General features: G+C 44.7%; 1 protein-coding gene across 3 annotated transcripts in view; it reads right to left on the minus strand.

Annotated features, from left to right (window-relative positions):
* The window catches only part of LOC121269638 (Down syndrome cell adhesion molecule-like protein 1 homolog), a 474,540-nt gene that overhangs the window by 61,099 nt on the left and 391,304 nt on the right, over window positions 1-22,137 (minus strand). For all 3 annotated transcript variants that reach the window (XM_041174392.1, XM_041174393.1, XM_041174394.1), the window contains 3 exons: window positions 17,351-17,490; window positions 4,553-4,706; window positions 1,276-1,393 (listed from right to left, as the gene is read on the minus strand). In XM_041174392.1, the coding sequence (XP_041030326.1) occupies window positions 1,276-1,393; window positions 4,553-4,706; window positions 17,351-17,490 (412 nt within the window). The remainder of the gene's footprint in view (window positions 1-1,275; window positions 1,394-4,552; window positions 4,707-17,350; window positions 17,491-22,137) is intronic.

Here is a 22,137-nt window from a genome sequence, read left to right on the forward strand (position 1 = left end):
AGTACTAGAGGCTTGGCAACCTTATTTGTGGCAGGTGACTAGGCTTTTCTGGTATGGCCTGGGGTGCAAAGCCTGCTTACATTCTGTAAGGGATTCTGCAAATGCTACTCTGAAACTAGTGCTTTGAGGTATGTGGCAGCACGCCACATGGAATAATTGATTCTCTTTCTCTCTCTCTCTCCATCTAACTCTTCCGCCTGGAGGACATTTTTGGTCACTACTCAACATCTGCCCCAATGACATGGTTGATGTCAGGATTTCAACAATGCAAGGCAATTGCAGCCACAAGCCCTTTAGTGCTGTGTTGCATTGCACATCATATTCAAACAGTTCCATTTTATCAGAAGCCTTATAGAAAAGCCCAGAGTTAATAGTATTTGAATATTTTTAACATTTCTATTCCCTCCACCCTACTCCCTATTGTTGCACCATTTACAATAAATGTCTCTATTCAAATAGTAGATTGAGGTCCATACATTAAATATCTAGAGATTAATATCACAATTATTTCAAGGTTGTGGTATTCTGGTTGGTTGGGGTGGTTCATTATTTGCCAGACTGAGTTGCTGTCTTAATCCTCGTTATCATTCTCGTTCTCCCAATGAATATTATTAGACGTCTAAGCAGCAAACATCTCCATGGCAACTGCCAATGCTGTTTGCATGGCTGGTCAATAAGATAGTCTAATTCGGAGGGAGTCTTGTTAGCCTGTCCTTATTCCTAAAATGAACTATCTCACTGTACGGGCCCCCTGTGGTCATTGTGGCTCAGGATCCTGCAAACCCTCCCAATGGGACACAGTCTAATACCACACATCAGGTTTCCCAGTGAGGACTCGAATGTTTTTAACTGCCAGTTCTTGTTTATTTTTTCTTAGGATGTGGGCATCACTGGCAAGGCCAGCATTTGTGGCCCATCCCTAATTGTCCTTGAACAGAGGGCAGTTAAGAGTCAACTGCATTGCAATGGGTCTGGGAGTCACATGTAGGCCAGACTGGGTAAGGACTGTAGATTTTCTTCCTGAAAGGGGCATTAGTGAACCAGATGGGTTTTCACCATTTATTAATTGGATTTAAATTCCATCAGCTGCCATGGTGGGATTTGAGCCCATGTCCCTAGAGCATAGCCTGGGCCTCTGGATTACTAATCCAGTGACATTGCCACTGCACCACCATCTCCCTGTACACTGTTATGATTGATGGGATGGGCCTGGCACCCAGAAGAGAAGGATTCACAGATAAAAAGGTTGTTTTCATGCAAAGAGTATACGTTTACCTGTCTTTTGTCCATTTGATGGTAGGTCCTGGGTCACCCACGGCTCTACAAGGTAGAAACACATCTCTCATCCAGGGAGTGGTCACTGTTCCTCCAAATGCAATAATCTTTGCTGGGGCTAGAATACAAAATATGGATTCTTTAGATATTCATCACTACAGCATGAACTGTAATATTATCATACTGTACATAACTAACAATTGGGTACTATATCTAGTACTGTATGTACATTGTAAGTACAGTGTATATAATTCATAGCATATCATGCACAATGTATAGTGCAATACAGTGTAGAGTCCAGTGTGCAATACACAAGGATAGTATATAATACAGTACGTAATTCTTTATTTACAAAAAAAAACACTGGCCAATTCAAGGAAAACAATCTGGAAAATTTCTCTCTGATTATCTAAAACATGTTCCAGGAGTTCACAATGATCGTGACATACAAATCCCAAATCCCATCTACATTATGTATGCACTGATATAAGCCACAGCAAATGAAAATATCACTCATCTATAACTAACCTCAATGGATAACTTAAAGAAATAGCAGTGGATTTTGTGCATGTTACCATGTTAGCAGCAGCAAATGTTCGACTTTTCAGGTGGAATCGTTTATTCCCACTTCCAAGGTAATGATTGGGGCATTGCTCCATAAACACCAAGAGCCCTCCAACACCTTGGATTCTGTGCATGGGATATGGATAATGAGTGGCAAGGGATTATTCATTCACCCCCGGTCGGACCCCATTCTGCTGTCAATCAATATCCACAACCTTGGTAAACCTGGTAGGTTGCTCTCTCATTTGTCCTGGGGTGTGCCGCGCAATTTCTGTTTCCCAATTAGTGCCCTAGCTCAGATCTGCTAACTCAGGACAGGCCAGGGATTAAACATGAGATCTTCTGGGCTTCATTAGTAGGAGAGTGCAGAATGACATCGGGCAGTGCCTATGTCTCCTAGGTTGTCACCAGTGTGGCAACTGGAAATTCCAGTGTGCTAGACTAATCCTTAAATGGTATTGTTCTCAGACATGTCCTCTATCATCTTCCCCGATATGAATGGTGGAGCCTTGCCAATTAACAGCACCTTCAGTGACTAGCGAAGGACGTGAGGGACTCACACCATCGGATAATGGGATAAGCTCATTCGCAAATAGTTATTGTTGAGCAAAATCTTTTACTCAGTCCCACTTTCCAAGGACAGGCAGGTTTCAAAGGGGAATCAAATCTCTCCTGCGGCCAAGGTACCAACTAACAAGCCACTGCATCAATTCCTCTTAATGAAGCACTGAGCTCGAGAGGCAGAAGGGGGGAATTAGGGGCATTACTTACTGTGTTATCATTTACCTGATAGCAGAGCTTGACCTACTGGGTTAATAACGCCTGTGCAGCGAACAAACTGACAATGCACTCCTACATAAGATCGACTGAAAGACTTGCTGATTGCATGTGAAATGAGATATTGAAAAAAATGTACAAAGGACAACTACATTTTTAAAAAAAACCACAAGATTAAAGTGAGAGACGAGGATACAGCCAGCAAAAGGAACACAGTTTTTACGGTATTCATCTTCTTATAGTTTTCTCCAGAGAGTGGTATAATGCAAAATACTCTCGACAACACAGTTAAGTTAACATTTGTGTGGCTGACCCTTCCGACAAGGTGGTTTCAGATTTTTCTGTTTAAAACAAAAACCACTTATGTTGGCTTGCTGTTAACTGTTTACATGATGCTGCCAGGGTTATAGAAATATCACCCACTGGCACAGCTGAATGTGTTTGGGTGGCATTTCATGTTTGTCGGTGCACTTGAGATGGCCAAGTGGCTAGGGAGCCCTTTTGGATTAAATCACCACCCAGTACAAAGTTAGCGTCAGGTTGGCACTTCTCTCCCTGGCTGTGTTAGTTAACCTCCTCTTTAACAAGAAATGTGGCTCACTTGCGGGGAGTAAGGCAATAAATTGTAGGAAATGGCTCAATTTATGAATATTTCTCCTATTCTAAGCAGAGCTGAATGTCATGGACTCAGAATGGAATCCATCCAATAGATGATGGAAGCATCTCCTCATAATCAGGGGTGAAACTTCACCTGGCTGTACCAGACAGGAGCTCTTGTTTCCCTGTGACAGAGCTGGATGGTGAGTTGGGTGGAATTTAGAAGCTGCTTAAGGATTGGTATATCTTAGAATGGCAGAAAGATCAGTTTAGACAATGACTGGGGTTATAATGTTTGAGTGAATGAGAATATGGAGGCATCACACATTGAATGATAGGACAAAAGTTTTCATCTGTAATTCGCAAAATGTTGAGTGTCTGATCTGAGTGATGTCATCATGCATAAGTGCAACCATTTGCAGGTCGGTAGTGGGGGTGAGGGGTGGTGTTGTCATGACCTCACAATTTCTTTTGGCGAGTGTTATTTCCTCGTCCTCCTGCCCATAACCCCCACGCTCCCGCCCCTGCTCCAAATCCCAACTTGGTCTTTACATACCTTCATGTGTCCAGGAATGAGATAACCAGCTCAGCAATAGGAAAGTAGTCATTACTGGACCAGAAAAGACCCACTTCCACCTAGTTGACCTTCTACCATCCTGGTAGTCAAATGATTTATTTTATATATTTGTTCTTAGGGTGTAAGAGATAAGGCCTTTTAAAAGGTGGTGGGGAGCCACTTTTTTGAACCGCTGAAGTCCATGTGGTGTAGGTACACTCACAGTGCAGTTAGGGAGGGAGTTCCAGGATTTTGACACAGGAACAATGAAGGAACGGCGATATATTTCCAAGTCAGTGAGGTTTGGAGGGTAGCTTGCGTGGTGGTGTTCCCATTTGTCTGCTGCCCTTGTCCTTTGAGGTGGTAGAGTTTGCGGGTTTGGAAAGTGCTGTTGATGGAGTCTTGACAAGTTGCTGCAGTGCACATTGTAGCCAGTGGTGGAGGGAGTGAATGTTTAAGGTGGTGCATAGGGAGCCAATCACACAGGTTGCTTTGTCCTGGATGGTGATAAAACGATAATGGGGCTGTTGATTTAATCACAGCGATCATTCTCTATCAATGAGTCTACAACAGAAACAGACAATCCCAGTGGTGGAGACCTTTGGGAACTTTAGATCTGAAGTTACCAGTTCTTCCCAAGCCACATCACACTTGACCATGTCTGAATTTATTCTTATACTGATTCTCAAAATGTCAGATATAGGTGTCCTAAAAATGCAGGAAACAAAAACAAAAGGAGAGTAAATACAATATTAACAAGACATCTGATGAATGTTGACATACCCTTTGCTGCTGGCTCGCCGGTGACTTTATTGCTAACATTTCCTCGGCCAGCTGACGTGACTGCCGCTACCCACAGCAGGTACTGTTGCCTGCGGTTCAGGTTCGGGATTTGGTAGTACATGGTCTCTGGGGAAGCCTCGTATTCACTGGGAGCCTGTGAGGGAGAAACAATCTGGTCAGTGTGAAGCAACAGCACTGGGTGCACCTGACGGCAGTGAAATACAGAGAGGCCAATGCTCTCGAGAGGAATTCACACAAAGATTTGCACGTCTAACTTGCAGGCCAAGAGCTCCCACAAAAAACTAACTGGGCACTCACGGTGGCTTTTCAAGTATTCAGAAGTTACAGACCGAGTCCTCTTTATAAATCTGCCAGCTGTATTTGGGGTGGTTTTCTGAATATAAAGACAGCAGTGGGGTGCCTTGCCTTTGCTAACTCCAACTTGCATTTATATAACATCTTAATGTAGTAAATCACCCCAATTGCCTCACAGCAGCATTATCAATCATATTAAGACAAGTGACCAAAAGCTTCAGCTTGGTTTTATGAAATTCTTAAAGGACAGGGGATAGGTAGAGAGACAGAAAGGTTTAGGAAGAGGATTCCTCTTGGCAACTGAAGGAATGGCCACCAAAGGAGTGATGGAAATTTGGAATGCACAAGAGGAGGAGCACAGAGACCTTGGAGGGTTGTAGGGCTGAAGGAAGTTACAGGGATAGAGACGTGTGAGGCCATGGAGCGATTTGAACACAAGGATAAGTTTAAAATCGAGGCGTTGCCAGACTGGGAGCCAATGTAGATCTTTGAGTACAGGGGTGATGGGTGAAAAGTACTTTTTGTGAATTAGGACATGGGCAACAGAATTTTGAATGACCTTAAGTTTACGAAGGGTGCAAAGTGGGAAGCTGGCCAGGAAAGCATTCCCTCAGTATTAATGTCTTGTTGGGTTTGCTTTACAAAAATGAAAGTCCCATAATAACTAAACCAGTATGACTTGGCTGGGATTTATAAAAGGCCACTATCTTCACAAATGAGCAGTTGGGTCATGTGACTTTTCATTTGCTCAAGGAGGAGCACCATCATTATCAATAAGCTTTCAATAAGCTGAATGATGCAATTCATGTCATCAGGTTATGTCTTTCCAACAAATGAAAGGGGTGCCAATCACCTTTTATGATCATGGGGCCCCTTTAAATAATAACTAGAAACTCACTGCTATTAGCAAGATAACCTGTTAAAGGTTCTTTCATGGAAAGCCAGCAAAGTCTTCTTAAACGGTTGGGGTTTCCATGCCAACAAAGGTCCCTGATCTTTGTTGCCATTGGCACTGTTTTTTCCAGAGATACCACAGTGAAGCTGCTCAGCTTTCCAAGGCTAGTCATGTGATGTGTTTAATGGTCATAAGGTGAGATGGGGCTGGGCTCCATTTCATAGGGTTCCTGCCTTTATGGCCAATATAGGTCTGCCCTTTGGAAATGTTATGCATGTGGACAGGGGTGAATGCTGATTGTCCATATACATTTTGGGATAGAGTAATTATAGCTAGTGGAAAAAGGAAGAGATCTAAATCTATTGCCAGGATCTCTAAAGGTTTGTGACTAGAGACATGAAGTGATATCTAGAACAAACAGGGGGTTGGAGAGGAATTTTCCAGGTTTCATAGAATCATAGGATAGTAGCAGCACAGAGGAGGCCATTCAGTCTATCATGTCTGTGCTGGCCCTCCAAAGAAATAATTTGCCTAGTGCCATTCCCCTGGATAAGAGCCCATGGTGTTAGAGGCAAGGTGCTAGCATGGATAGAAGATTGGCTGTCTGGCAGGAGGCAGAGAGTGGGGATAATGGGGTCCTTCTCAGGATGGCAGCTGGTGGAGTTCTGCAGGGGTCAGTGCTGGGACCACAACTTTTCACTTTATACATTAATGATCTAGGTGAAGGAACTGAGGGCATCCTGGCTAATTTTGCAGATGATACAGAGATAAGTGGAAGGACAGGTAGTATTGAGGAGGTGGGGAGGCTGCAGAAGGATTTGGACAGGTTAGGAGAAGTGGCAGATGGAATATAACGTGGGAAAGTGTGAGGTCATGCACTTTGGTAGGAACAATAGAGGCATAGACTATTTTCTAAATGGGGAGAGAACTCAGAAATCTGGAGTGCAAAGGGACTTGGGAGTCCTAGTCCAGGATTCCCTTAACGTTGATTCGGTAGTTAGGAAGGCAAATGCAATGTTGACATTTATTTCTTCTGCCTCTACCACACTGCCATGCAGTGCATTCCAGGTCTTAACCGCTCGCTGTGTGAAAAAGTTTCTCCTTATGTCGCTGTTGCTTCTTTTGCCAGTTACTTTAAATCTGTGCCCTCCGGTTCTCGGTCCTTCCACCAATGGGAACAGTTTCTCCCTATCTACTCTGTCCAGACCCTTCATGATTTTGAATACCTCTTTTGAAACTCCTCTCAGCCTTCTCCTGTCCAAAGAGAACAGTCCCAACTTCTCCAATCTTTCTATGTAATTGAAGTTCTTCATCACTGGAACCATTCTCGTGAATCTTTTCTGCACTCTCACTAATTGCCTTCACATCCTCTGGATACAACACTCCAGTTCAGGCCAAACCAATGTTTTATACAGGTTTAACATAGCTTTCTTGCTTTTGTACTCTATGCCCATATTGATAAAGCCCAGGATGCCGTGTGCTTTATTAACTGCACTCTCAACCTGTCCTTTCACCTTCAATGATTTATGCATATACACACCCAGGTCCTTCTTCTCCTGCATCCCTTTTAAAATTGTACCTTTTATTTTATATTGTCTCTTTCCATTCTTCCCACCAAAATGTGTCACTTCACATTTCTCTGCATTAAGTTACACCTGTCACTTTCCGCCCATTCTACCAGTCTGTGTCCTTTTGAAGTTCTACACTATCCTCCTCATGGTTCACAATACTTCCGAACTTCGTACCATCTGCACATTTTGAAATTGTGCCCAGCACACCAAGATCTAGGTCAGTAATAAAAATCACGGATAACAGGAGTCCTAACACTGATCCTTGGCGAACTCACCATAAACGTTCCTCCAGTCCGAAAAACAACCATTCACCACTACTCTTTGTTTCCTGTCACTCAGCCAATTTTGTATCCATGTTGCTACTGTCCCTTTCATTACGTGGGGAAGAATTTTTCCCCCCGTTTGGAGGGGGGGAGGGTGAAGTGCAGGAGCGGGCACAAGCAGGCACGCCTCCGATTGGGGGCACGCTGCCATTTTACGTGGGCGGGTCAAATAAGGCCTGCCCAACGTACACCCACCAGGAAGCTCCAAGGGCTCCCTGTGCGGGTGGGGGGAGATTTCCTCAGCTGAGAGTTCGCTATTTCGTGCATGCATGCGGGAGCACGCATTCATCTCCCTGAAGCTAAGGGCTGCCTCAGGGAGCCCAGTGCCAAATTTAAAAATGGTGAAGGAGCAAAAATAAAACTTCCCTGCCATGTCCCCCCATGTGACACTGTCAAATGAGTTGGGATGTATCCATCACTTTAGAGCATACATTTATTAAAATTTTAAAAACCCTCATGAAACCTCGTCCTGCCCACGGATGAGGTTTCATGCTTTTTCTGAAGCCCGCCAAGGCTCCCAGCCAGTCCGCCAACCTTAAGGTTGTGTGGGCGGGTCCATCAAGTATCTCAATTACTTTTTAAACAGCCTCAACACATGTTGACAGGTCAGCGGGTGTACAGGTGATTCGGCTGCACCCCTGCCGAACTGAAAATTGAAATGACGCGGGGTGATGTCGGGAGTTCCGCCCGGCGTCATCCCCCATCATTTTACGCGCCAGCGAGCGGGTCCCGCCCCCTGCTCGCTGACCTAAAGATCCTGGCCATGAGCTCTAACTTTGCTCACAAGTCTGTTGTGTAGCCCTTCGTCAAATGCCTTTTGTAAGTCCATGTACACCACATCAACAGCAATAACCTTTCTGTTACCTCCTCAAAAAACTCAAGTAAAAAACAATTTGCCCTGAATAAATTCTTGCTGGCTTTCCTTAATTAACTCCCCTTTCCCGAAGTGACTATTAATTTTGTCCCCATTTTTTTCCTTCCAATTTTCCTGCATTTTATTTGATTTCTTAACTGTTTCAGGAAATTACATGATTTTCAGGTGGAGTATATACATATTGCAATGCACAGGGCATCACAGTTGCATGGGACAGACTGAGTGGACCAGAGGGCCAATTCCTGTAGGTCACTGTCATACATTTGTAAACCACTTTGGAGAGTGCAGAAGCAGTCTGATGCCTCAGCAACTACTATATCATCAATTTTTTTTTTCCTGATCCCCAATCACCAAGAGCAATACTGCTGCCCTCATGGTTCCAGAAGCAAGGCTGGATGATGGAATCCAAAACTGCTCCCATAAACTCTGCAGCAGGAAGAGAGAAACATAGGGCTGAATCTTCGGCTCGGCGAGTGGGAGCGGGGGCGGGGCCCGCTCGCTGAGGCGTAAAATGACGCGGGGTGATGTCGGGCGTGCGTCCTGATGTCACGGCGCGTCATTCAGACTTTCGGTTCGGCGGGCGCCCAGCCAAGTTGGCTGTGCACCCGCCGAACTGTCAAAGGCCTACTAAGGCCACTTAACGAACAATTAAAATAATTAAGGGCGGCGGGGGTCAGGTGAAGAGCCCCAGGCGGCCCTCCACATTTTTCATGGAACCTCAGCCACAGGCGGGATGAGGTTTCCTGAATGATTTTTAAATTTTCTCAAAAATTTTTATTGAAATTAATGTACATGTCCCAGCTCATGTGGCAGTTTCACATGAGCTGGGACATGTCATAAAAATTTTTTTCCACACTTTATTGAATTGTTAAAGCTTAAAACTAATCTGCCGGAGGCACCTCTGTGACTCAGGGAGATTTTTGCGCTCCTTTGTGAACCTGTGTGAAAGAGTGCACTCCCGACTCAGGGACCCCCCCCCCCGCCACCTGCACAGGGAGCGCACAGTGGGCGGGCCTTAATTGGCCTGCCCATGTAAAATGGCAACGCAGACCCAATCGGGGACACTGATTGGGTCTGTGCCCGCCCCTGCACAACCACCCCCGATGGGAGGAAAATTCTACTCTATTTCCTTCTTAAATATATTCAATGGCTTGGCCTGCACTGCCTTCTGTGGTAGAGATTCACCAACCTCTGAGTCAAGAAGTTTCTCCTCATTTCAGTCCTAAACAGCCTACCCCATATCCTGAGATTGTGACCCCCTGTTCTGGATCCTCCCCCTAAGCGCCCAGAGGAAACATCATCTCTGCACCCAATCTGCCCAGCTCTGTCAGAATTTTACACATTTCAATGAGGTCCCCCCCCACCCCCGCTCTTTCTTCTAAACTCCAGTGAACACAGGCCTAGTCGGCCCAATCTCTCCTCATACGACAATCCTGCCACCCCAGGAATCAGTCTGGTGAACCTAGAAACCAGGATGGAGATTAAAGGAGAAATAGGGAATGAAATATATCTTATCAAAACTTTTCTAGGCAACAGCTAAAAGGGGTGCATCAACTTTAATCAAAAATATCAGTGCCATATCTTTCTCATTAGTCTAACAGAGAAAATGCGGCTTGGAGAGTTGCCAGTTACATGCCTATCATTCCATCAATTTTGGTTTCAGGTTCACAAAGGAGCTGAAAAAGGAACTAACAGAGAAAAAAACACAGTTGAGTTCTTTAGTAATCTGGAAGCTCGGCCCCCCACTCCACTGACAAAGAGACAGGAGGTCTACAAATTACTACTTATCAAAAGCTCTGCTTCAAATTCATTTCAATATCTGAGCCGTGTGTTGCCATGGAGATGTAATCTGTTCATCAAAGCGGCTGCTTAAAACCATGGGGATCTGATACTGTTATTTTCAGGCATGTTGTCAAAGCTGCCTTGAAAACCCTACAATAACATTGGGCACTATCTTTGTAATTTTAGGGAGAATACATTACAGCAGAACCACCTCCCCCCACCCCTGCAACTCCCCTCTCCACCATCACTTCTGACCTCCAGTCATAATAGAATGTTAAATGCAAATGCCTCGGGAAAGAAAGTGTGCGCAGGATTGACACAAGTCTTCGAATTCACAGATACCGTCCATTCTTTCACAGCAGGAGCACTGCAGTTTGCAGCATTCAATGTGCTTGTTGTTTCACAGACGGCATAGCTCCTGAATGAACATCGAGTGCAGCTGAGCTTGTGAGTTGGAGGATGATTGTATTAAGGGTGTCCCTTGACAGCACACTGAGCCAAGGAACGGTGGGTGATGGATTTGGGCTTGCAATTTTCTAATAAGCTGAATCCTTGTCAGTGGGAGGCAACTTAGGCTCGTGAACCTTCCGGCATTGTCCTGGGCCCTGCAGGAATTGAAGATTAACCTCCAGGACACAACTATGAACAATTTTGGAGAAAAACCATTGGGGCACTGAAAGAAATGAAAAGTTGTTTTTTTTTCATTTTGTTTGAAGCCTTTCACTGATTTGATATAAAATATTGGAGATGTGAGGAAATTGGGAGAAAGGGGAGTTTGTCTGATAATCAAGACTCATCCAATCAGATGACAAGAAGTTTGTCCTTTCTCCATTGGCAGTTTGGCACAGGATGGGGACCAATGGCTTGAGTGTTTGGGGGTGGGGGGGAAGGTTGATTTGAGCTGGGTGGTCATATGACAAAACCTCCAGGAACGCATCCATCTGGAGTTGGCAACTCAAAGGCGATGGGGCAGCTCCAACTTTAGGGAGAAGGGCAGGTGTTTTTCTATGTTAATGATGGGTCACACCCCGATGTTCGGGCAGGCAACAACACGTTAGCAGAGACCCAGAGGAGATTCAGCCATTCCATCCTTTTCGTCTGAGGAATGGATACACAATGTGGGGAAGAAGACAGTTCAGTCAAATACCTTATTCAAAAAAAATACCTCAACATTTTATTCGGTCTGTAGTACTGTTGAATTTTGTTGACAATCTGCCCTTTGCCAACATCTTTAAGCTATTGTACAGATTCCATTTCTCATATAAACTGAGAGCCTTTAATATCCCTTTCTCATTTTGTCACAGGGTAGGTCACTGGTGCAGCAGCGAGTAATCTAAACCACTTATTGATTTAATTTTATTGCACTTTTTCTGAATTTTCATTTGCTTTGGTAATAGTTGCATTGGATATGGTAGTATGATGTGATGTTACTGGACAAATAATCCAGGAAATGCTCGTTCAAATCTCACCAGTTTTAAAAATACGGAAAGTATGATCTGGCAGATTTTTGTAAAAACTTAAACGGTTCACTAATGTCACTTAGGGAAGGAAACCTGTTACTCTTACCCAATCTGGCCTGTACACAATTCCAGTCCAACACCAGTGTGGCTGACTGTGCTCTGAACCGGTCTAGCAAGCCATTCACTTGTATCAAGGAAGCTGACGGTGAGTCTTAACCAGTTATGCCATATGTCAAGAATGAATAAAGAAAACTCATGCCTCTGCCCATGTTGCTCCTTTACTGGCAGATACCCAGGCTTACCTCACCCCCAAACTTTTAGGGTGGAATCTTGTGCAGGTGACAGGGGTCATGCCCACCATCTGGAGATCTGACAAGGACCCCGTATCACTACGTTTAGGGAAGGCCTGCCACATCATGTGCCACCCAGGCACTTGACAAACCAGCGACGACGTTCCCCCAGGACTCCGGGGCGCTAGTCCCGCTCACTGAGATATGCCGGCCAATCAGAGGCCGGCAGCTCTATTGGGCAGGAGTGCCACCAGGGAGGTGTTGGCTGCTGCCAGTACGACACCACTTGTGACCGAGGGTTGGCGCTGGAGCCCAGGCCAGAGATGAATGATGACAGGTGGAGGATGCAGGGAGGGCAGGGAGGGGGTTTGGCAGCAAGTGGAGAGGGTTGGCTCTCACTGGCCCCCTCCTTCCCTCTGCCTGAGTGACTTTGAATGAGGGACTTCCCTGGGAACAGGCAAGGAATCCCGCACAGGTGTGCTTGTCATGCCCCCTGCTTGGTGAGCCCTCTGCCCACCACTGGGTTAATGCCAGGCCACTTAAGGGCCTCAATTGATGGCCGTGCAAGGATGCCATCTACAGACCTTCCCACTATGGATTTAATGGGGATGGAGGCGGGAAGGCAGCCGGGTCTCCAGTTGCTACCCTCCGGCCTAATTAAATTCCCCCCCCCTCAATCAAACCTACCATGGGGGAGGGCACAAGATGCTTCCCGTCGATTTTCATACAGAAAACGGTCAAGTCCTGGTGAAGATTGTGTTTTGTAGCAAGAACATCGAAGGATAAAGAAACATGGAAACACGAGAACAGCTAACCACCCTGGACTGTGTCCAGACACTGATTTAGTGTAACAACAACTAACCTGCATTTATAAATCATCTTTAACATAATAAAACATCCCAAGGCATTTCACCAGAGGATAAACAGACAAAGATTGACATCAAGTCAAAAAAGGAGAAATTTGGAAGGTAACCAAACGCTTGGTCAAAGAGGTACATTTTAAGGACCATCTCAAAGGTTGTGAGAGGCGAATATGGAGTTTAAGGCCTAGACGGCCTAAAGCACTGCCCCCAGTGATGGTACACACACTGCATGGGCAATACCATGGGAAGAAGACATTTAGTTGTTCTGCCATAAAGATTTTGGCACTTTTGCAACTCTGAAGACAGTTTGTTTCTAGTGTTAACAGGTTTCACACATGGGAGGAGGTTCAATTTTCCACATGGTTCCCTGCACTAGAAACACAGCACAAAATGTCGGGGGCCGAATGGGAACAGAACCAGGGGTAGATTTTTCCGCCAGGCTTGCTTGAGTGTGAAATAGCGCGTGATGACGTCGGGCGAGTGTCTCGATGTCATCACGCACTCGTGCGATATTTCGGTCAGTGGAACGCGCGTGAGAGTTAGCAGTGCGCCCACCGACAGTTAAGAGGCCTGTTAAAGCCATTAAAGGAGCAACAGATGGCGACGTTTCACTGCCCATTCCAACATTACAGCTGGCAGGCGGGCGAATTGGCCAGGTGGCCTTTGCATTTCCGAGGAAAAGCTCATCTAAGGGCGAGGTTTCCGCGATTAATTTTGCAAAAAGATTAAAACGTTTCGAAAAAATTTTCATCGCCCCTATGTTGATGTGTCTCATTCTGACATGTGGATAATTTTTTTCCCCCGATCTTACATTCTGCTTTTATTGATTTTAGAAGTTAGCTCCCTGAGACAGGTCTCCGCCTTCAAGGAGTTTCCTTCCACCCTCCCCCATGCCCACACTGATTTCAGCGTTCGCTCTTTCCCACCCCCCACCCTGGTAGCACTGAGCCATTTAGCGTACCTGTCACACCGGCTGGCTGTTCATCGGCCAGCCGGCGTGAAGTCGCGGTCGGGGGCTGATTGTGGTCAGCGGTCCACTCCGCGACTGGTCCCCGAGCCCGCCAATCACAGCCTCCCGCCAACCCAAAAATCCCACCCCAGGTGTCACCGGCTAGATGCCCCGCTCCCTTGCCCCAGAATGGGTAGAAATCTCTCGACTGTCACAGTGAAAGATGAAAGGATGCCGCGTTCGAGGTCTCCGCTTGCCCTTTTAACCTCATTCTGCACATCTCAGTCGGGCAACCTACAAACCTCTCTGACAGGACACGTTGCCAAGTGACAATGACCCGTTAAACATCGCCACACTCTGCCTGCAGCACCATAACCCAGATTTGGAAACATGAGTTATTGACCACAGAGGAGTGTCCAGGTTGTTGAAATAGCATAGATTAGTCACTGATAAATGAGCATACTATCCTTACTGAAGCATTCCCGGGAAAGCAAAATATTTGCATGACAAAGCCTGCTCACTGATAATTACCACATCATTATTAGCACAATAATATACCACAGCATAATAAGGAGGTGGTTAACGACTTAACCACCCAATTTCAAATTTAATCTAAATCCTTCTCAGGTTTTACTGTGGACTATTTCTTTGCTGCATATTTTTGATTTTCTTGGGATTTGTCTCGCAGGCTTTCTGTATATTTTTCTCACGGACAGAGTGAAATGGTCACGAACAATGCTTCAGATGTCCCAGTAAGGGTAGTGGTTCACTGGAGAAGGCTAAGTGAGCAGGAAAGACCTGTACTGCAGGGAACCAAGGATTAAAAACAGCAAGAAAGACAAGGAAAATCTACATCAAGATCGCGCCTTTCACAAACTCAGGACATTCCAAAATATTTTACTGCTAATAAAGTGTTTTGGAAGCATTGCCAAGCAGAAGCCTACCTGTGCACAGCCCTTTAGGGAAGGAAACCTGCTGCCCTTACCTGGTCTGGCCTACATGTGACTCCAGGCACACAGCAATGTGATTAACTCTTAAATGCCCTCTGAACAAGGGCAATTAGGGATGGGCAGTAAATGCTGGCTCGATGCCCACATCCCATGAATGAATAAAGAAAAAGCCCCACAAACAGCAATGACCAGATAATCTGCTTTTCAGTGATGTTAGTCAAGGGATAAATATTGGCCTGAAAACCCTGGATCACTACTCCCCTACTCTTCTTCAAAATAGTGTCTTGGGATATTTTATGTCCACCCGAGGGGGGCAGATAGGGCCTTGATTTAACATCTGTGACAAAAGCTGGCACCTCCAGCAGTACAGCGCTGCAGTGTCAGTCTGGATTTTTGTGTTGAAGTATCTGGAGTGGGAACTGAACACATAACGTTCTGACTCAGAGGCGAGAGTGCTACCAACTGGGGCACAGCTGACACACAAGAGGAGTTAAATGAAGAGGTAATGATTTGCAAAACCTGTAGATTGGAAAAGGAAAAGGGAGACTGAGGATTTGGCAATATTTCAACAATTTTCAGATTCTTGGACAGAATGAATTAAGTAGAAAATTAGTTGAAGGATCTTCATTTCAACACTGAGTTTTTAAAGTTCTTTCATGGGATGTGGGCATCACTGGCAATGCCAGCATTTATTGCGCATGACACTGAGTGGCTTGCTAGGCCATTTATGAGGGCAGTTAAAAGTCAACCATATTTCTGTGGATCTGGAATCACATGTAGGCCAAGCCAGATATAGATGGCAGGTTTCCTTCCCTAAAGGGCATTAATGAACCAGGTGGGATTTTACAGCAATGGATGGTAGTTACACTGTCATCATTACTGAGACTAGTTTTCAATTACAGATTTTTTTAAAAATCAATTGAACTTAAATACCACCCACTGCTGTCATGGGGTTTAAACCCCAGAGCATTAGCCAAGGGTCCCTGGATTATAATCCAGTGACATTACAGTGGCCTGCAGGTGCAGCAGGCGGTAAAGAAGGCAAATGGTATGTTGGCCTTCATAGCCAGAGGATTCGAGTACAGGAACAGGGATGTCTTGCTGCAATTGTACAGGGCCTTGGCGAGACCACACCTGAAATATTGTGTGCAGTTTTGGTCTCCTTATCTGAGGAAGGATGTACCTGCTATAGAGGGACTGCAGCGAAGATTTAGCTGACTGATTCCTGAGATGGCAGGACTGACATATGAGGAGAGATTGAGTCGATTAGGGTTATATTCGCTGGAGTTCAGAAGAATGAGGGGGAATCTCATAGAAAACTATAAAATTCTAACAGGACTAGACAGGGTAGATGCAGCAAGGATGTTCCCGATGGTGGGGGAATCCAGAAGCAGGGGTCACAGTCTGAAGATATGGAGTAGACCATTTAGGACTGAGATGAGGAGAAATTTCTTCACCCAGAGAGTGGTGAGCCTGTGGAATTTGTTACCACAGAAAGTAGTTGAGACCAAAACATTGTATGTTTTCAAGAAGGAGTTAGATATAGCTCTTGGGGCGAAAGGGATCAATGGGTATGGGGAGAAAGCGGGAGCAGGCTATTGAGTTGGATGATCAGCCATGATCATAATGAATGGTGGAGCAGGCTCGAAGGGCTGATTGGCCTACTCCTGCTCCTAGTTTCTATGTTACCCCTTCACCACCACCTCCCCTTATTATAATGAGAAAGAAGAATGTGTGGGATGGTAACTTTGCAGCTTGGTAGGAATAAGAAAGCAAATTGGGGAGGAGCAATAATCATGATGGCAGCCACAAAATACAAATAAGAGAGGCTGGGGGTGTAAAAGGTCTGTCAGTGTAACCCAGCAGAAGTGTAAAGGAAATGCTGAAGGGCTACCTCAAGTCTTGTCCAATCTTGGGCCTCATATAGGCCGGGATTTCCAGGCTCTGTCGTGGGTGGGACCCGCCGTGGGTGAGATGGCGTCCCAGCCAGGGGTCCATTGACTTGTGGCGGGACCGGAAGATCCCAGCGGTGGGTGGATGTGGAAAATCCCGTCAATAGAGTGGAGGATTGTTAAGGGGTGCAGAGGCTTTTGCACGTTGAGCTTGACAAAACCATATGAGCACCATTTAAGACAAGGGAGGCAGTGAAATGGAGAACTTAAGTAGTTGCATAAGGTTTAAAGGGTGAGCTTTCACCGATAAGGGCTGGACATATCTGAGGCAGTAAGTAACAGAGTCTTGGAAAGACTGAATAAAGATTTACAGAGAGTTAAAAGTTTCCCAATAAACATTCGATCTGCAATAACAGAACTCGTCAGGATGGAAAACAGTGGAACCAGCATTTACCGGCATCTCCTGTTTTTATTTCAGATTTCCAGCATCAGCAGTATTTTGCTTTTATTTTGTCAGGATGGAGTTTGACTGGAGGGCTAAAGGATTTTTAATTTCCTGGTGTCCTCGGGATGTGTTGCGCATAATTAATGTCAACGGGCGGGGGATGGGGTGGTGGGGCAAGTTGCTACTTACTGGCTGCCCAGACCCGGGGCTCGAACAAAAGATGGTGTATTTGCGGATGATTCCATTTGGTTTGGTTGGGGGCAACCAGGCCACCACGACGCTGCTGGCTGAGGAGGGGGCTGCTTTGATTCCCGCAGGAGGTCCTGGAACTGAAGCAAAGAACAGACATTGCGTGAAATAAAGAATAGCAGCTTTAATAACATTTAGTCAAGCTGCTTATTAATTCCTAGAACGCAGGAACAGCATGTGCTACAAAAGTCTGCCCTTTCAAAACCATACCGTATCATCCAACCACCCCGCCCCCCCGCCACAAAACAAATTGAAAAACCTATTTGCCAAAGTTCTTATTGATTACTATTTGTTTTCACAGAGGCTGGAGCAAGCATTTCATTATGCAAACATTTGGATGAAACTGTGGTGAATATCTATATCCCAAAAAATAGCATAATGTAATATATGCAGACAAGAGCAAACAATGTATTATTAAAGAGGGCAAGGAAAAACACATTTAAAATACGGTACAGAATACTGATTGTCCTTGTATATAAAATGAGCCTTAACCTATTGAATAAACAGGATCTCTGTGCAGTTAACTGGTAAGTAATCCTTACAAAGGAACAGGAGGAGACAATTCCGGCCCTACTTCACCATTCAGTTAGATCACAGCTGATGTATACCCTTAACTCTATTTACCTGTCTTTCTAATGAGATACCATTTTTGTAAGATTGATGCTTTGAAGGAGCCTGTGGGTACCGAATCTCTCAAGTACCTACTCATGCATCAGCCCAATCTGAAGTACGATCAGAAAATGACCTCACAAGAAGGTCCCTAGCACAATACAGGGTCACCAGGTTGACTGTCGCTTCTCAGGACAGGGCATATGGCAAACATAATTGAAATCTGGAGTCAATGGCTCATGCTGTAGAAAAAGCAGGTCTTTCATCTCTTTGACCTGGCCTCAAAATACAGCCCAGACTGATGGTGCGAAACTTTCTGTAGCTTCTTGACTGTAATCATCAGCTCCTGTAAAATGTTCTATGGAATATTCAATTGGATAGTTTCAGTCAAGCTCTCAGATGACATTGATCCACGATGCAAAGCTGCCCTTGTTGGTTATTGCCTTCACTGACCATAGGATATCTGGTGTTGAAAATGGAAAATGTTAGATGATGCAGTGGAGGTTCCTCTTCTGAGGTGGAAGCTTAGGCACATCATTAGGACAGAGTAAATGTTGTTATTTTGACCAAACTGTGAGGTACCTGGGAGTGTTTAACGCCGACACCGGGGTCCATCTCTGTGCTTAAACCGTCACATTGATTAGTACCACAATCATTTTTTAAAAATCTCTCTTGAAGAATCATTGCACTTGTTTGCAAATATGGAAATGTCATGGCTAATATTTATCCCCCAAATATCATCGAAAGATGAAGGGGTCATTTCCTTACTGCTATTTGTGCGACCTTGCTGTGTGCTAATTGGATACTGTATTTCCTACACTACATCAGTGGCTACACTTCAAACGTACATTGTTGGCTTTAAAGCTTTGGTTTTGGGACATTGAGACGCTGTGAAAGGCGCTATATGGGGATGGGAAATAAACGCTGGCCTAGCTGGCAAAGCCTACATCCCACGAACCAATAAATACAAAATGCGAGTTCTTTCTTTCTCCTGTTATTTAAATGGCTTGGATATTGATAAAACAGGAATGATTTTGTTGAAGTTACATGGGAACCTTTGCCCATTGTCCAGAATGATATGATCAGTGCAAAGCTTGCTGGCATCTAATGACAGGTACTTCCACACTTAGTACTTTTGCTTTTCTTGCTTAACTCCCAGAATGAGTTTCTTTTGATTCATTAATGACACATGGGCGTTGCTGGTTAAGCCAGCATTTATTGCCCATCCCTAATTGCCCTTGAGAAGGTGGTGGTGAGCTGCCTTCTTGAACCACTGCAGTCTATGTGGTGTAGGTACACCCACAGTGCTGTTAGGGAGGGAGTTCCAGGATTTTGATCCAGCGACAGTGAAGGAAGAACAATATATTTCCAAGTCAGGATGGTGAGTCACTTGGAGGGGAACTTCTAGGTGGTGGTGTTCCCATCTATCTACTGCCCTTGTCCTTCCAGATGGCAGTGATCGTGGGTTTGGAAGGTGCTGTCTAAGGAGGCTTGGTAAGTTGCTGCAGTGCATCTTGTAGATGGTACACACTGCTGCCACTGTTCGTCGGTGGTGGAGGGAGTGAATATTTGTGGATGGGGTGCCAATCAAGTGGACTGTCTTGGCTGCCAAGCTTCTTGAGTGTTATTGGAGCTGCACTCATCCAGGCAAGTGGTGTGTTACCCAAGTTTTCCATGGGTAGTTATTCTTCCTGATTATCATTGACATTCAGTTCCATTAATGGAATGGGAATAGAGTGGGTGTGATGTGAATCCTGTATCCTGTATCCACATGGTGAGTAAATGGGACTTAGGTGACACTTTTTGGTTACTTTTGGGTCCAGTAGGTAGGACTGGACTGCAATTGGGGTAACTTAAGGTCTGAATTTCGACAGGTCGACATCTGCTAGCTCGCCATTCACCTAGGCAGCACAATCTCTTGCCTTGCTCGATATGACAATTGTCCCCACCTTTACTGAAGTAAAGCTGGAAAACTGAAATGGAAGTTGTATCCAAGGGTAGAAGGTTGCTTCCATGGCCACTTCAGGAATCTTTGCAGTTCCAGAGTGCTGGAGAGAGCTCAACTTGTTTGCAATTCTTTTGTGGGGAAGCAACAAAGAGGGAATGTCCCTTTAAGAATCGCAGCATTTTTTTGAATAAGTCCAGGACTCCTAGTGAGGACCTTACAAATTGACAGCCCTATATATAATATAAATATATAAGATTTGGCCTATTATTATTCTCAAGTTATTATGGTCAGAAGTATAAACCAGACAGCTCAAGAAAGATAGTGGCAGTGGGGGAGAAAGGGTTTGTCGCTTTAAGTGGTCTGATAATTAATAAGAAAATGACAGATGATGAGACAGCAGTGAGCATCATTTCCAGATAGGCTGCTCAAATCCTACCTACCACAGTTTTGTTAGATATTGAATTCTGAGAAGCTTACAGGTATTAAGCAATGTGGCTTGCTGGGGGAGGGGAGGTTGGGTGGAGGCTGCAGGAGAGGAGTAGATGTTACAGGCAGCCGAGAGCTTAAGTCTCCATTTTTCAGCATTACATCCTTAATGTGAAAGCATTATGACTGGACCAATAAAGATAAATTCTAATATTTAAGACTACCAGGGGCTACATCATCACAATTTAATCCATGTTCAAAGTTAATCCACATTCTCTGCACCTGTTTAGAATGGCAGGGTTCAAATCAGAACCTATGTATGTAGATTAATCTGTGACAAAGCCCCTTAGGCCTTAGGCACAAATCCTTTATTTCTTCATAAAAATTGCATAAGTGCAGCACCACTTATTTGATTCTGAACTTCAGGCTATTCTATTTACAGCACAAGCTACAGATTTTATGTGAAATATTCAAACGATAAATTACTGAATAATTGAGCCTACATTATGGCTGCCAGGAGATGTGGTTGAAATCATTGGCAGTGGCCATTTTTTAATAACAATTATGTAGCAGTTTATATGCGCTCTACCCTTGACTAATGGCCATAATTTTTTTACTAACGAGTTCCTCTTTTACTGTGTTCATGAGCTGCATTCAGTTGATAGGTGCTTGAGTTCTCCATCATTAAGTATCATCAGAATGGACACAAAAACAGGAAGGTTAATGTATTTTGGACTTCCATACTCGCTAAACTATATCACGTTCAAAAATCTCAATCTTGGACCAGTTCTATGCCTCCACCCATCCTTAACCTTGTTGACCTCCACTGGCTTCCCATCACCCAAAACATTGAATTCAAAATCCCCATCCTAGTTTATAAGTCCCTCCATAACTTCACCTCACTCTACCTCAGTTGTCCTGGCCCTATACACTGTAACACCCCCAGCTAAATCACGCATGTTTGCCACTGCTCTTCCATTGCATTAAAGAAAAGGGAGAACTTGCACTTGATATTGTGCTTTATGTGACATCAGGATGCCTCAAAGCATTTTACAGCCAATGAAGTATCACAGAATTGTTACGGTGCAGAAGGAGGTCATTCAGCCGATCGTGTCGGAACTGGCTCTCCAAATGAGCAGTTTCACTCAGCGCCAACCTCCTGCCTTTTCCCCGTAACCCTGCACATTGTTCCTATTTAAATAATTATCTAATGTCCTCTTGAATGCTTCAATTAGACGTGCCTCCACCACACTTCCACGCAATTCCAGCCCCCTCATGATTTTGAACACCTCTATCAAATCCCTTAGGACCAAATCCTCTCTAAGGAGAACAGTCCCAACTTCTCCAATGTACTTGTCAAGTGTAGTCACTGTTATAACATAGGGAGAATCAGCCACCAATCTGAGCACAGCAAGGTAACATAAACAGTTATGAAATTAATGAGCAGATAATCTGTTTTACATGTTGTTGGATAAACGTTGGCCAGAATTCTCTTTTTGAATAGTGATGTGGGAGCTTTTACATCCACTTGAGAGGGAAAATGGAGCTTTGGTTTTACAACTCGCCTCTGACATTGCAGCACTCCCTCAATACTGCACTGCAGTGGCATCCAGGATTAAAAGCCTCAGCAAAAACTTTTTTATTCTTGCTTTTAGCCACTCTCTCAGTCTATTCCTGCCACTGCTTCACTTCTCTGATATGCTTTGGGATGTTTTCCCATGTTAAAAGTCTGAGGTAGATGCAA

The sequence above is a fragment of the Carcharodon carcharias genome, chromosome 25 (genome assembly GCF_017639515.1).
Source record: "Carcharodon carcharias isolate sCarCar2 chromosome 25, sCarCar2.pri, whole genome shotgun sequence".
Taxonomy (NCBI): domain Eukaryota; kingdom Metazoa; phylum Chordata; class Chondrichthyes; order Lamniformes; family Lamnidae; genus Carcharodon; species Carcharodon carcharias.